This window comes from Oryx dammah, unplaced genomic scaffold, assembly GCF_014754425.2.
Source record: "Oryx dammah isolate SB20612 unplaced genomic scaffold, SCBI_Odam_1.1 HiC_scaffold_7, whole genome shotgun sequence".
NCBI lineage: Eukaryota > Metazoa > Chordata > Mammalia > Artiodactyla > Bovidae > Oryx > Oryx dammah.
Window position 1 is genome coordinate 18,586,626 of NW_024070191.1, and position 15,937 is coordinate 18,602,562.

Genomic DNA, 15,937 nt, shown 5'->3' on the forward strand with positions numbered 1-15,937 from the left:
TGGCCTCTGCCACACACTGACATCAATCAGCCACTGGTATATATATACACACACACATATATACGTACACACACACACACACACACACACACACACATATGCCCCCTCCTGTATGTGGAAAATTTAATATAGAACATAATAGGATCTTCCGTCCCTTCTCTTTCTGTGCTATTTTAAAAGGGCAGAATGCAAGTACAGCATATCCCATGCAAGGTCGCTAACAAACATCTTCCCAGTAGAAAGTGCTTCTTCATTTTTAACGTGTAATCTGTATATGCAATATTGCAATCCTGGAAGGTGAAGTCAAGTGGGCCTTAGGAAGCATCACTATGAACAAAGCTAGTGGAGGTGATGGAATTCCAGTTGAGCTATTTCAAATCCCAAAAGATGATGCTGTGAAAGTGCTGCACTCAATATGCCAGCAAATTTGGAAAACTCAGCAGTGGCCACAGGACTGGAAAAGGTCAGTTTTCATTCCAATCCCAAAGAAAGGCAATGCCAAAGAATGCTCGAACTACTGCACAATTGCACTCATCTCACACGCTAGTAAAGTAATGCTCAAAATTCTCCAAGGCAGGCTTCAGCAATACGTGAACCGTGAACTTCCTGATGTTCAAGCTGGTTTTAGAAAAGGCAGAGGAACCAGAAATCAAATTGCCAACATCCGCTGGATCATCGAGAAAGCAAGAGAGTTCCAGAAAAACATCTATTTCTGCTTTGTTGACTATGCCAAAGCCTTTGACTGTGTGGATCACAATAAACTGTGGAAAATTCTGAAAGAGATGGGAATACCAGACCACCTGACCTGTCTCTTGAGAACCCCATATGCAGGTCAGAAAGCAACAGTTAGAACTGGACATGGAACAATGGACTGGTTCCAAAGGAAAAGGAGTACATCAAGGCTGTATATTGTCACCCTGCTTATTTAAATTACACGCAGAGTACATCAGGAGAAACGCTGGGCTGGAGGAAGTACAAGCTGGAATCCAGATTGCCGGGAGAAATATCAATAACCTCAGATATGCAGATGGCACCGCCCTTATGGCAGAAAGTGAAAAAGACCTAAAGAGCCTCTTGATGAAAGTGAAAGAGGAGAGTGAAAAAGTTGGCTTAAAGCTCAACATTCAGAAAATGAAGATCATGGCATCCAGTCCCATCACTTCATGGCAAATAGATGGGGAAACAGTGTCAGACTTTATTTTTTTGGGCTCCAAAATCACTGCAGACGGTGACTTCAGTCATGAAATTAAAAGACACTTACTCCTTGAAAGGGAAGTTATGACCAACCTAGATAGCATATTGAAAAGCAGAGACATTACTTTGCCAACAAATGTCCATCTAGTCAAGGCTATGATTTTTCCAGTGATAATGTATGGATGTGAGAGTTGGACAATGAAGAAAACTGAGCACCGAAGAACTGATGCTTTCGAACTGTGGTGTTGGAGAAGACTCTTGAGAGTCCCTTGGACTGCAAGGAGATCCAACCTAAAGGAGATCAGTCCTGGGTGTTCATTGGAAGGACTGATGTTGAAGCTGAAGCTCCAATACTTTGGCCACTTGACGTGAAGAGCTGACTCATTTGAAAAGACCCAGATACTGGGAAAGATTGAGGGTGGGAGGAGAATGGGACGACAGAGGATGAGATGGTTGGATGGCATCACTGACTCGATGGACATGAGTTTGAGCAAGCTTCGAGAGTTGGTGAAGGACAGGGAGGCCTGGCGTGTTGCAATGTGTGGGATTGCAAAGAGTCAGACACGACTGAGTGACTGAACTGAACTGAACATGCATGTTCTTCTCAATAAATATTTTTGAAATTTTATGTAAAAAAATATTTACCTCCTCAAAAGTTAACACTATACTTTAAACAAAAGGATATATAGGGAAAAGTCTCAAATACTCCCCAAATACAAGTGCTGGATTATTGGAGACACAGTCAGATATTTTGGAAAACATGTCCTGTGTGAATGGGCTTCCCAGGTGGCTTGGTGGGTAAAGAATCTGTCTGCGATGCTGGAGACCTGGGGTTTGGTCCCGGGGTTGGGAAGATCCCCTGGAGGAGGGCATGGCAACCCACTCCAGTATTCTCATCTGGAGAAGCCCAAGGGCAGAGGGGCCTGACGGGCTATAGGCCACGGGGGTGCAAAGAGATGGACACGACCAAAGTGGCAACATACGCACACACCCTGTGTGAGCAGGGAACATGGGTGTGCCTTACACACATTACTGTCACCAGGAGAGGATGAATAACTATGTGCAAAGCAACTGTTCATTAACAACCACACTGACTGAGGATCAGAGGGGAAAGGTTTTAAGTATTCTCACAGGATATGTAGGCATTTTTGCTGTGTTTTAGCTATAATTTTAAAAGTTGACTGTGAGTTCTGGGTTGATGTGAAATGCATTATAGTTTTCCCATGTAAAGTAATGGGAAGCAGGCCACCAATGCGTATTTTGGCATGTACAGTTGTTAGAACTGGTTCTATCTCCTCTCATGCCCTTAGAGGTTTGGTGAGCTAGCCTTTCTGTCCTCAAATAAAGGTAGTGATGCCACCATTTTACAAAGAAACCGAGGCACTTAGAAGCAGGGGTGGAACGTGACCCAGGCGGCACGGCTAACAAACAGCAGGGGAGGACTGAGACACGGGAGTCTGGTCCTGTAGTTGCCACCCTTCACCACGGATAAGCACACGACTGAGCTTCAGGGAGCAACAGCTGAGGAAAGAGGCAGTGGTGTGCGGAAAGGGAGGAGCGTGGGGAAGCTCTCCGCCAGAGTACAGTCTTCTGGGCTCCGAGGAGGGGAGAGAGTTCCGCTTCCTGTGCCCCGGGGTTTGGGCTTGGCTTCCTGGCAGCCCCGGGGGAGGTGGTGAGACCCCGAAGGAATGACTCTGTGGTTCATCCCGGAGGGCACAGCCGAGTGGCAGGGGACTCCCATCAGGATCCTGGCCCTGATAAGACACAGCCGCCTGCCAGGAGCGGCCGCAGGGACAGAATGCCCCAGTGCAACCTGTGTGGGTGGATAACCTTTGATCCACCCCAATTCCTTGGCACCATGTCAGATCTCCCCCCCAAAATGGGCAAAACTAGTGCGGCTGTGGGGGGAGGGGAAGACCAACTAGGTTAAACCTCCCATTGGCTCAAGGGGGTTGGTGGCTTGATACTGAAATGAAGTTAATTTATAGCCAAAGCAAACACACACATACACAAGCGAGTTGAGACTCATTATGCCAATAGGAGGACCGTCAAAAAGCACAAACTCTCAAACTTCTCAGGCCACCAGTTACAACGAAGTTAAACTCTGAATTTACAAGTCAGCTTTCACACAAGACCCTGAAGAATTCATGCTGACAACGGAAGCAGTGTAGACGTAAATAAGCTCACTCACAGTATGTAAGGTCAAATTCCACCCCAAGGGTCTAATAAAAGACATTCAGGTATCAGAAAAGAAATTTCTTGCAATTAGCTCATTCAAAATTTTGCCAGAAATTCAAGGATGCTCTGGAAGGAACTGGCTCTGTAATCAGATTTTAGGGGTGCCACTTGCAAATCAGATCCCTGGACTTTTGGTGGGGGGGCTTCATTTTTCTCACTCAAGAAGTTAGAAAAAATAGGATCTACAGAGTTTTACAGGGTTACTGCAGCAATTTAATTTTTAAAAAGTATTTGGAAAACATTTGGAAAAGTAGACACTCAGGTATTCTAAAACTTGGGAAAGGAGGAAACCAATGTTTCTCTGAATGCATTTTTCTGAAACGGCATACGACATGGGAAAGAGAGAGCCCACGTTCAGAAAGTTAAAACAGGAGAAGACCCACCAAGCGCCATCCAGACGCTAAATCGGATCCAGGTGTCTGCACTCAACTGGACCATCAGGTAAATGTTCACCAGGATGCTGAAGGCTGGCAGGAACGGTAAGAATGGAACCTAAGGAGGGAAAGTATCTTCTTAAATATACTCAAATTTTAAAACACATTCCTCAAATTGTTTTGACATGGTGGCAACTAATTTGACATACATAGATACTGTCACAGTGTGTCAGTAAGATTATATTCTCAAAAAAGAACAACTTGAACAAAAACTACTTATCTAGAGAATGGGCTTCCCAGGTGGCTCAATGGTAAAGAATCCACCTGTAATGTGGGAGACCTGGGTTCGATCCCTGGGTTGGGAAGATTCCCCTGGAAAAGGGAATGGCAACCAGCATTCTTGCCTAGAGAATTCCATGGACAGAGAAGCCCAGCCGGCTACAGTCCATGGGGTTGCAAGAGAATCAGACACGACTTAGTGACTAAATAACGTCTAGAGAATACTAAAAAGAGCCCCGTATTTCCCATTGTTTACTGCAGCCCAAAGCTACAGAGGGTTATCCAGCCACTAACACCTGCATTACCACCAAGATGCAGTAGGTTTCAGGGATTAGTTTAGGGTTTCCTGGTTTCATTCTGATATCAGCAGGGCATGCCACTGGAACTCTGACTACTCTTGGGATCTCAGGGGGATTCTTCCAGGAAGCCCTCTTCAAGCTAAATTCTGCTCTTAGTTCAAATGGGACAGAATAACTTCACTTCACAGTGGAAGGGCTTTGGGTGTGGGGACCTTCCTGAATTTCTAAAATATTCTAGTTATTTTTCTGATGCTTTAGAGTACTGAACAAGAAATTTGTTTACTATTATATAGAATAATGTACTAGGAGCACACTCAAGTTTTTGAAAAGAACACTTAAGACAAAAAGGAACATCCCAAAGGACTGTGACACTCTTGTTCACTGGTTAACATAATAAAAGTGCTTTTTTAATTTTTTTTAAAAAAGAAAGAAACAAGTCACAAAAACTAACATACAAGAGAAAACATGCATAATATTTAGGATCATGAATCCTCATGACACATACCATAAAGGCTACTTTCTGCTGATTCTGGGGCTGCCTCCAGATGATGAGCACGATGGCAACACAGAGAACAAGGAACAGCACGAGGAGAGCCAGGCTCCATGCTTCCAGTCTGGCAATGGTGTGGACGCTGTGCGTGGTCAGAACACTCAGGCCCAGGATGAGGAATGCTGCGGAGATGACATGTTCGTGAAACAAAACCAGCACATGACCTTCACTCAGACCCCTTCATTCAAAGTCTATTTTGATATGAAGTTCTTTATATATCTACTTTGCCAAATACTAAGATTCTTCATTTCTATTTTGGAAAGAAATGCCTGATTTCCGTGACTTAGGAAATGCCTGATTTCCGTGACTTCGCTTACTCATGACTGTCTCCTCCTTAGGAGTCAGCCTCCACTCTGGGTTCTGCCATCCTGCCTTCCTGCCAGTCTCAGATGAGATCACCTGGACTGATGGAATGTTATCCAGGGTGGCTAGTGTCCTTTTTTCCCAACGGGGAAAGCAAGTCTGTTTGTGTTCAGCTGTTGTACACACTGTTCATGTAAACAAATAATACACGATCTGCACCTTTTCTTCCTGTTTCAGAGAGTGGCATCACTGCCTACCCAGACGATCTCTGATCATCGAGTCTGAATTAGGGGTCCCTCCTGTGTGCTCTCAGAGAAACCTGAACTGCCCTTAGCTTGCCACCAATGAGGCTGTCCAGTGAGAGCAAGGACCATCTTTCCTGACATCCCAAGTACCCAGCGGGGTTCCTGGCACATCAATAAATGTTGCTGAAAATACACTTGATTATGTCACTGGGGGGAGCAAGCAGGTCTGCAGTACGGCCTCCCACGCTCCCTGGGTCCCAGCTCAGTCATGGGCAGGTGCACTTCGCTTCCCACAGAAAGAGCCCTCGTGGCTCACGAAATGGACCAATTTTGTACTTCTGCCACTCTCACCTCAGGGCGGCAGCTCCCAACCTTTCTGGCATCAGAGACCAGTTTCACGGAAGACAATTCTTCCACGGACGGTAGGGGATGGTTTGCGGATGATTCAAGTGTATTACATTTACTGTGCACTTTATCTCTATTACTGTCACATCAGCTCCCCCTCGGATCATCAGGCATTAGATCCCAGAGGCTGGGGACCCCTGCCCTAGGGAATTTCTTCCTTTCTTCTTCAATTACCAATATACCATCGATTTATCCTGCTAACACAAGGAAGTGGCCAGTGACCCCTTAGGTAAACATTTCAGGACTGAGCGCAGTGTAACATGTTTTTTCATCCTCTTTCACATCATACCTGCTCCACCCCCACACACCCACTGGGTCTTCATAAGGAATACGGTGAGGGAACTTACCCAGGAATCCTACCAGAAAGCTGACAAGAGACGCAGACTGTTTTGTGGGCAGAAGCGAGGGGCTGAAGAGGGTTCGCAGGCTGAAGCCCTGCCCTGGCAGCATGGTGTCCTGAGACTCACTTTTGGAGGTTCTGTTGGTGCACGATCCCAGAGCTTCTTTCTCAGAACAGTACTTGGGTTGCTCGTAAGATAAGCCAGGCTGGTACCTATTCCCAAGTAAAAGTGTGTGTCCTTATTCTCAAACAAACACTTGGTCCAAATGAAACAAGCACCTCAAACTCTAATGGAGACATTTCCATTCACGGCTGTTGCAGTAAATGCACACGTCTTGTGGCTGCAGCCTCAGGGTGGCTGAGCCAGGTCACACACATGCTCAGCAAAATACCTGCAGCAACTCTGAATCTCCTGATAGCCACTTGATTAGAAAGTTATATACATTAGGTGCCGAAGAGAGTTACATTTTAAAGTGCGGCATCTGTGACGATAAACGATTACTCTGGAATTATCTATGTTCAAAGAAGATGCCGTTCATGAAAACAGCAACCCTGTTAACAGAAACCCTGGTTAAACATCAGCTACAGGGTAACATGGGCTTCCCACGTGGCTCAGCAGTAAAGAGTCCACCTGCAAGGTAGGAGCTGCAGGAGACGCAGGTTCGATCCCTGGGTCAGGAAGATCCCCTGGAGGAGGACAAGGCAGTCCACTCCAGTATGCTTGACTGCAGAATCCCATGGACAGAGGAGCCTGGCGGGCTACAGTCCATGGGGTTGCAAACAGTCAGACATGACTGAAGCGATTTAGCACACACGCACGCACAGGGTAATATAATATGCAGCCTTCAGTTTGGTATTGGAAGGTCTCACTGCAGCCTCCCTCCCTGGTCTCATCTCCCTCATCAGCCACCTCCCACCCATTCTCCTTTATTACTGATCCTCTTCCTCTTTGGCTGGTGTCAAGATAACAGCCTGCTTTAGCTCCCAACATCTGCCCTGGTCTCCCCAGTGGGATCTTCCGAGAAGCTTTTGCTTAAATTTAAAAGTAATATTTGTCCCCCATCTAAAGAAGAAATATGCTCACTGTGAAAAAATACACAAAAGCATGCAAAAGAAAATCAAAATCATCCATAACATTCAGTGTGAATCACTGTTAGCATTTTATTACAATTTCAGCCAGTTAAAAATGCAAATATGTGTATATATTTGCAAAAATCATTTTTTGTGTGCAAATGTATGGTAGTTAAATAAATTCAGATGCTACATATAGCTTTGCATACAGAAACTGATATATCTCTCCATATAATTAAATGTCTGTAGAACAGTCTCCTGAATAAATGTACTTTTATTTGCTGTAGAACAGTCTCCTGAATAAATGTACTTATGTAACTATTCTATTTTTTTAACTGAAGTATAGTTGATTTATAATGCTGTGTTAGTTTTTGGTGTACAGCAAAGTGTTTCAGTTTATATATATATATATATATATATCCTTTTTCATATGCTTTTCTATTATGGTTTATTATGGGATACTGAATATAGTTTCCTGTGCTATACAGTAGGACCTTATTGTTTATTTATTAATTATTATACTATTGATAGGGAAGCCTGGTGTGCTGCAGTCCATGGGGTTGCAAAGAGTCGGACACGACTGAGCAACTTCACTAATATTGCTTCCACTTTATGTTTTGGGCTCACTGGCCTTGTCACTGAGACACAACTGAACTGACTGATATACTATTGATATTCACTTAGTTCAACTTTTTCACTATCGTAAACTACCTTTTCCATGAACATCCTTTGCATTGATTAAATCTTTATTTTATATTGGGGGGCTTCCCTAGGAGCTCGGTAAAGAATCTGCATGTAATGCAGGAGACCCAGGTTGGGAAGATCCCCCGGAGAAGAAAATGGCAACCCACTCCAGTACTCTTGCCTGGAAAATCCCATGGTCGGAGGAGCCTGGTAGGCTACAGTCCATGGGGTCGCAAAGAGTTACACATGACTGAGCGACTTCACTATCACTATATTACATTGGGGCAGAGCCGGTTAGGGCTTCCCAGGTGGGTCAGTGGTAAAAGAATCCGCCTGCTGATGTAGGAGATGTGGGTCAGGAAGAGTCCCTGGAGGAGGATATGGCAACCCACTGCAGTATTCTTGCCTGGAATATCCCATGGATAGCAGAATCTGGAGGGTTATAGTCCATGGGATCCCAAAGAGTTGGACACGATTTAGTGACTAAGCACCAGCACAGCCAGTTACCAACATTCTGACAGTTTCAGGTGAACAGCAAAGGGACTCGGCCACAGAAAAAGATTGAATCTTTAGCCTAAGAGCTTAGCAGCTGAATCACTAGGACTAAAAATACAGTATTCTAAAGTGTTTCTATGCATTATGAGAATTTGTTGTTCACATAGATTAATTAGGCCAACCTATTGATAATTACCAGCTGTATTTGTTTGCTTAAGGACCAAGTATGCTAACTATGCTTTGTATTCACGTTTGTGTGCCCATGGCCCCTCACTTCTGTGAGACAGCTAACTCCGTGAAAACAAGGCCAGTGAGCCCTAACTGTCTTTCTTTCCTGGGCCTCAACTGACACGCACCCTTCAGACCCATCTGGCAAGGAGGACAACTCACCTGAGGATGAGAACACAGGCTGCAACCAGAGAGTAGGCCAGAAGCGTTCCAATGGACATCATGTCCACGAGGGCCTTCAGGTCAAAAAGGAACGCCATCACAGCTATTGGGGAAAAGAAAGAGGGGTGAAGAAGAGAGCTGCGAGAAAATTCCAGACAGCTGATGCAAAGTCAGAGATAAGGTGATGGGAAATTTTTTGTTTTAGTGCCAATGGTAAGTCAAGTAAAGTGCAGAAAGTGTATTTCTCATAGTTAATAAGATGTTCCTTAGGTCATACACTGCTAATAAAACTTCAAAACCCCTCAGCGATCTATCAAGTACAAAATACATCTACTTTGATTACTTAAAAAATACTGGCCTGACAAAGAGTGAAAATACTATATGACAGAATATGCGCCTTTGATGTTTCAGAAGAAAAAACATTGCCAGGAAATACTGGCAGGCTCCTTTAAAAAAAAAAAAACATAAAAGAATTCAAATGGAAGAGCTTTCATTATAGATGTTACATAATCATTTTAATTTCCATCTGCATTCTGAGTTATATCTTAGACAGGATGAGGTCCAATTAAATTATGCTTCAGATAGAATATAAATCCTATCCTAATTAAAACCACACACTCTGACTAAATTTAAACTATTTGGGGCTACCTCCAAGCCCTAATAATGTTAAGAGGCAAAGTATACTTCACATAGTTGAATAGTTAACTTGTAGCTTGCAATTTTTTTCTCCGGTGAAGCATTAAAATAGTGACGATATTAACTGGAATTTACCAAATAACAGTGACGATATTAACTGGAATTTACCAAATAGTTGTCCTTATCATAATAAGTAGAGAATACCACACCCCACTCATGTGGCACTCCAAACATCTCAGCAAGCTTTCTATCTTTATGATCTCAATTTACCTTCAATTCAATAGTCCTATGAGATGGGGGCAATCATTTAGGTTCAGCTTTATAGATCAACATTTGACTGTTTTTTAATAAAACCCCAGCAGTTTCACATGGTTTAACCTAATAGGATCATTACTCTTTTTTAACAGACAGGCTAACTTAGCAAGGTTACAACCACTGGGTAGAAGTGGTGTGTGTACGTGTTAGTCGTTCAGTCATGTCTGACTCTTTGGACCCCATGGACTGTAGCCCAACAGGCTCCTCTGTCCATGGGATTCTCCAGGCAAAAATACTGGAGTGGGTTGCCATGCCCTTCTCCAGGGATCTCCAACCCAGAGATCCAACCCAGGTCTCCTGCACTGCAGGTAGAAGAAGGCTCCAGCTAAACCAATATGCCTATGGCCCTTCTAAAACAGTATTTTTTCCTTTTATTTTTTGTTTTTAGATTTTATGTGGACCATTTAAAAAGTCTTTATTGAATGTGTTACAATATTGTTTCCACTTTATGTTTTCGTGTTTCAGCCCCCAGGTATGTGGAACCTCAGCTCCCTGACTGGGGATCAAGCCCACGCTCCTGGATTGGAAGACGAAGTCTGAACCACGGGACTGCCAGGGAAGTCCTACATTGTTTCTTTAAATACATCCCATGCCTTATTTTGAACAATTTCCATTGCTAGTATAGCTACACATTAGATTACAATTTTAAGGTCCTGTAAGAATCACAGATAACCTGTTTTAGGAAGCCAAAACAGAAGAAAATGATAAATTATCCATACAAGCTCTCTAAGTTAAAAACAAGCAAGAAGTGAGACTACAAAATAGCAAAAATGTAATGTTTTAGTACATTAAAAATGCTATAATTATCTTCTTTTAATTATTAATTTCAATATCTTATTATGCTGTTAAATTAAATTCTTCCTAAAGGAAGAAGGGTAAATTTTTAAAAGTTCTGAATACATAATAGAGAATTAATGGGCAAGATTTTACAGGAAAAAAATAAAAGCTTTTATGGAGTAAATAAAATGTTATCTTTTGTCAAGATTTTTGAACTTTCATTAATATCACAATGCACTGTTTAATCATAAAGCAGGCCTTACATCATCTAGTGAAAACTTCATTTTATGGGGGCAGAAATCCTAAGCACTGAGAAAATAAGTGTTTTGACCCCCCACCATACATCTTAATAAAGGGCCAAGTTTATTAGAAAACATTTTATAAAGTGAAGTTGTTTAGGAAAATACTTAGATTCTGAAAGAATCCTATTTCTACATAATTAAGCATTAGTATTCTGTAATCTAATTCCCAACAATTCAGAGCCTCGACAAAATTATCATCTTTGGTCTGAATTTATACTACTAAGAGTGTTTACCATTTTATCTCTAAAGCTTGCTAAAGTCCTTCTCTTGCTCCATGTAACAGCACCTTTAAGGCCATTCTCTCAATCTGCAAATTCTCTGAAACTTTTCATGTGGAACAGAATCTGGACAAAAGCATTTTGATGGATATTATGACATGCCAAATGGTAGGCATCTGGAGTTGTTTTTTTGAAAACATGATGTAATATCAAAGCTCTTGAAAGGAAAAATAGATTCCTATTGGGGTTTATGATAATATAGGTATTAGTAATTCTTAGAGAACTATGATGGGCCCAGGAAGTGGGGTTAGCCACCATACTGAGGGCAGTAATAACAATGGCCAAGTACAAATTATCTTTGATATTTCTTATATTTAATTAAAAATGGGTAAACTTTAGCTATTTTCAAAAATCCTATGACCATTTAGCAATATTCAACTTATATCCTGGATAACAAACAAAATATTGAATCATTATTTTTAATTAACAATTCAAGGATTAAGTAATCATTCTTTAATTAACATTTTTTGTGTTGATAATACAATTTTATGGGCTTGTTTCATAGATCTGAAAAGCACTGAATACTTGATACATGATAAGGAACCACTGTAACCCTTTGCACATTTGTTAGAAGTGCCAAAGGTTAACGTAACAAAACGGTAACAAATCTCAAAGGGTCAGTTACGAATTTCAGTAGACCACCGCCACCACCATTTGCAGATGTGATCCCAATGTTCATTCCCTCATTTACCAGCGATTTTGTTTTCAACTTACATGCACAGCAAGCAGACCCGCTTTATAAGTCCATGCAGGTGCATAAAATGCTCAAGTCTAATGTTGAAGAATCCTATGTTTGTAAAGCTTACCAGAAATGACCCCTGCGGTCAGTGTGGCAGCTACTGGGGACTGCCTCTTACTCACTCTGGCAAGAAATCTAAACAGTAAACCATCCCGGGCCATGGCAAACAGAATTCGGGGTAAAGGAAACATGGAACCCAGAAGACTAGAACAGAAAAATCCATAATCCACAGTGAGTTATTACAAGTATTAGTCTAGACGAGTCTATACAGGTAAAGACTGGACACACTAAAGTACAGAACCTATACCAAAAAAAGGTTCAAAATAGGAAACATTCACAGAAAAGTTATTGATATTTATACATGTCAAAACAGAAAACCACCTAATTTTCCATTTTTTCCCCAGAATCCTTGATGAAAAAAGATCCCCCTTTACTTAATAAAAGTCAACTCTCTCTCACCTGCCACTGCACCCGATGATAAAGTAGCAATTATTGGTGTCTTCGTTTTGGAATTGATTTGAGCTAGACATTTGAAAAGCAACCCATCCTCCGCCATAGCATAGATTACACGAGGCATTGGGAAAATGGATCCAAGAAGACTGAATAAAAAGCAAACACATGCAGTATGGCAAACACATTCATGCAAGATTACATCACAGAGCTGCAATTAAGTCATTGTATAAAACTCAGCATCACAGCTATTTGTTATTTTTTAAATGTAATATGATTGGGTATTTAAAAATATTAACCACGGTGCAATTCATTATACTCTCAGAGATAATCTGCTCAGCACAATTATCAGACTAAAAACAATGCTGCAAAGAATTTGTGCTGGCCCATGATTACTACTGAATTAAAACTAAGTAATTAAGACTTAAAAAAAATAATAATGTCATTAAGACATTTTTAACTTAGAAAATTTATAAATTGATATATAATTATAGAAAATATAGCAATTTGATTTTATACTATCTAGTCACTTCATTTATTCAATAATTACATGTTTTTACATACATTTTACCATTATTTTTTTTTATCAAATTTGAAATAATTCTCAGCATAAGATAATCAAGATAGAAAAAGGAAAAAAGATGAACTCACTGTAAATTTAGTACACAGAAGTAGCCTGAATTAAACATTAGTAAGAGTGAAGTTTAAGAAAATGATTTTGCTTTAGCTATTTTGAATTACTTGTGTGTTTACTGACTGCATCATTCCATACATGATTAAGTTGTAAAAAAAAATTACAATTTAAGACAAAATAAGTACAATATACTTTTTAAACTCCATCTCCTTTATCTTTTAATAAAGCGTGGTTGAGCTTGGCCACAAATAAATCTTAGCCTGTCTCTCTTCTAAAACTATGGTACAAAGTCTCCTTACAGTTCAGATTTTTAAAACTATTCAGAATAAACCTTAATATTATCAGATGGCTGAGGATCCGAGAGGTAATTTGTGATTGCTCCTTAATACTATCTTGAATACAAAAAAACAAAAAGGGCTTTGAGGGGGGATAAAAGAGCTAGGCTGATGAATTATACAAAAAGATTTATTTTTAAAATTTCAGACTTTTAGAAAAATTTCACTTCAAAAAATTAGTAATCAAGCAGAGATTAATTTTCTCTTTTAACAGTGCTCTCCAGTACAGCACTCAAGTGAAATATGATGACGTTAAGTTAAAATGTGAGCAGATCAGGAAACTTGAGAAATGAATTATAAAATATTAAAATAAGCGGCTACGGAAAATCTGAATACTTGAGATTCAACTATTCTTATCACACAGATGTATACAAATCTCCACCATTAACTTGAGAACAGTAATTTTTATTTCTAGACCAAGTTCACTCTGATCAGTGCTAAGACAAAAAGTTTCAGTGTTTCATAATAAAAAGCACCTTACACTTAACAATGCCACAGCATATAGTTTACACTCACACAGACTTACACTATTTTAAAAAAACAGCAAAAAATGTCAAGTCTGCATGTAAGGTCTCAGTTGCCTGTAGCACTGCTAGTAACACCAACGCCAGCAGGGAAACATACCAGTATAAGTACCGTCAAGTTTCACAATAAGCTTTACAACACATACATATGCAAATATGTATGAGATACATAAATGCGCATAAATGCCATATAGATCCTTGGAAGCTTGGACCATCATTATCTTGAAACACTGACTTTTTAACAGCTCAGGGGGAAAAGATTTTATCACTTAAGATTTCGATACAGCAATTCTGGGTGACCAATTCCGAGAATATAGTTGTATGATATGTTTCTATTAGGATTGTTTTTAAAACATACAAAAGCAATTCTGTGGACACCAACTACCTCTGCAGTAACCCACTCAGCCCTGCCCCAAAGACAGTGCGATGTACCTTGTTGACAAAGCGCAGAGGGAGCCCACTGCAACGACGTATTTGGCTGGCCCCCATCCAACGTACTCGAAGGCCACAGGAAGCGGGCTTTTCTCATCCAGGAGGCAGTATGGCATCATCAGTGTTAAAGCTGCCGAGACCCCAAAATAGGCCATAAAGCAAACGAGCAGAGACGCCACAATTCCAATAGGAATAGCTTTCTGAGGATTCCGGACTTCCTCGCCTAAGGAGACATAAACAAAAGATTGCATATTTAATAAAACACAGCTAGTTTATTGCAGCACTGTTTACAACAGCCAAGACAAAGAAGCAACCTAAATGTCCATCAGCAGAGGAATGGATAAAAAGATGTGATATACACATACAATGGAATATTACTTAGTATTAAAAACAATGACATAATGCCACTTGTAGTAACATGGATGGACCTAGAGATTTTCATACTGAGTGAAGTAAATCAGAGAAGGAGAAATAGCATATGACATCCCTTATATACAGAATCTAAAGAGAAATGTTACAAATGAACTCATTTATTTACAAAACCCCAAACTGACTTACAGGCTTAGAGAAAAAACTTATGGTTTCCAGGGGAGAAGAGTCAGAGGAAGGGACAGTTAGGGAGCTTGGGATGGACATGTGCATGCTGCTATATTTAAAATGGATAACCAACAGGGACACACTGCATACCGCAGAGACCTCTGCTCGGTGTTATGTGGCAGCCTGGGTGGGAGGAGAGTGTGGGGAGAATGCATATGTGGGTATGTATGGCTAAGTCCCTTTGCTGTGCACCTGAAATTATCACAATGTTGTTGTTTTTTTTAATCACAACTTTATTAATCAGCTATACTTCAATACAAAATAAAGATTAAAAAAAAACATGAATAGGTAAAACATGAATTCTTCTTCTGCTTCGTAGTAATTCTGCTCAGCTTCTATCCTTTCTGTTTTCTCAGCTTGTTCCATCTATGCTACAAGAAGTTCTCTCTCTTCTTCAGGGTCCTATGCTGATCAAAACCCAGAGGCAAGAAAGGAAAGCAAGATATCCTGCAAGTCAGTTTCCTGCTTCCAGAAAGAATGCTATTCCAGCACCACAAAATGTTTAGAGATAGAAAAGCGGTCTTAATCCATTTAGAAAATGATTCATCCATGGAGATTAAACATGGCATTCTACAGGCCCTTAATTATGAAGGCTCCCATATATATGGAGACAAACTTCTACTCAGTGCATTGATTTATATTAAATTTTAGTTTCAAAAAAAATAGTACTTTGGAGATCTTTCGAATAAGAGTTGGCATTTGAAATACCCAAAATATGGTCAATTATAAGGCCCTGCAATACTGTGAACCCGGAGGAAGCACTAGGGAGTGACTGTAACATGATTACTTTTTGTACTGGATAAAGAGAAAAAGAACGATCACAACAAATTTTGCCCTATTAGAGAAGAAACAATTTAAGAGCATGATCATCATTTGTTACTCACTGTGATAGCACTTCCAGACCAAAGATTAAAGGCACTGATTACAACCAACATTTATAAAGTGGCTGACAGCTTGCACACTATTTTTCATAATATATTATATTTTGTTGTTGGTGTTTAGTCGCTCAGGTGTGTCTGAATCTTAGGGACCCCATGGACTGTAGCCCACC

General features: G+C 40.7%; 1 protein-coding gene across 3 annotated transcripts in view; it reads right to left on the minus strand.

The window, feature by feature from the left end:
* The window catches only part of SLC7A2 (solute carrier family 7 member 2), a 70,319-nt gene that overhangs the window by 5,420 nt on the left and 48,962 nt on the right, over positions 1–15,937 (minus strand). Inside the window, exons 6-12 of one of the 3 annotated variants that reach the window (XM_040243150.1) lie at positions 14,283–14,512; positions 12,374–12,513; positions 11,982–12,118; positions 8,868–8,970; positions 6,235–6,440; positions 4,890–5,056; positions 3,816–3,924 (exon numbers count right to left, since the gene is read on the minus strand). In XM_040243150.1, the coding sequence (XP_040099084.1) occupies positions 3,816–3,924; positions 4,890–5,056; positions 6,235–6,440; positions 8,868–8,970; positions 11,982–12,118; positions 12,374–12,513; positions 14,283–14,512 (1,092 nt within the window). The remainder of the gene's footprint in view (positions 1–3,815; positions 3,925–4,889; positions 5,057–6,234; positions 6,441–8,867; positions 8,971–11,981; positions 12,119–12,373; positions 12,514–14,282; positions 14,513–15,937) is intronic. The other 2 variants (XM_040243149.1, XM_040243151.1) reach the window with 2 other exon arrangements.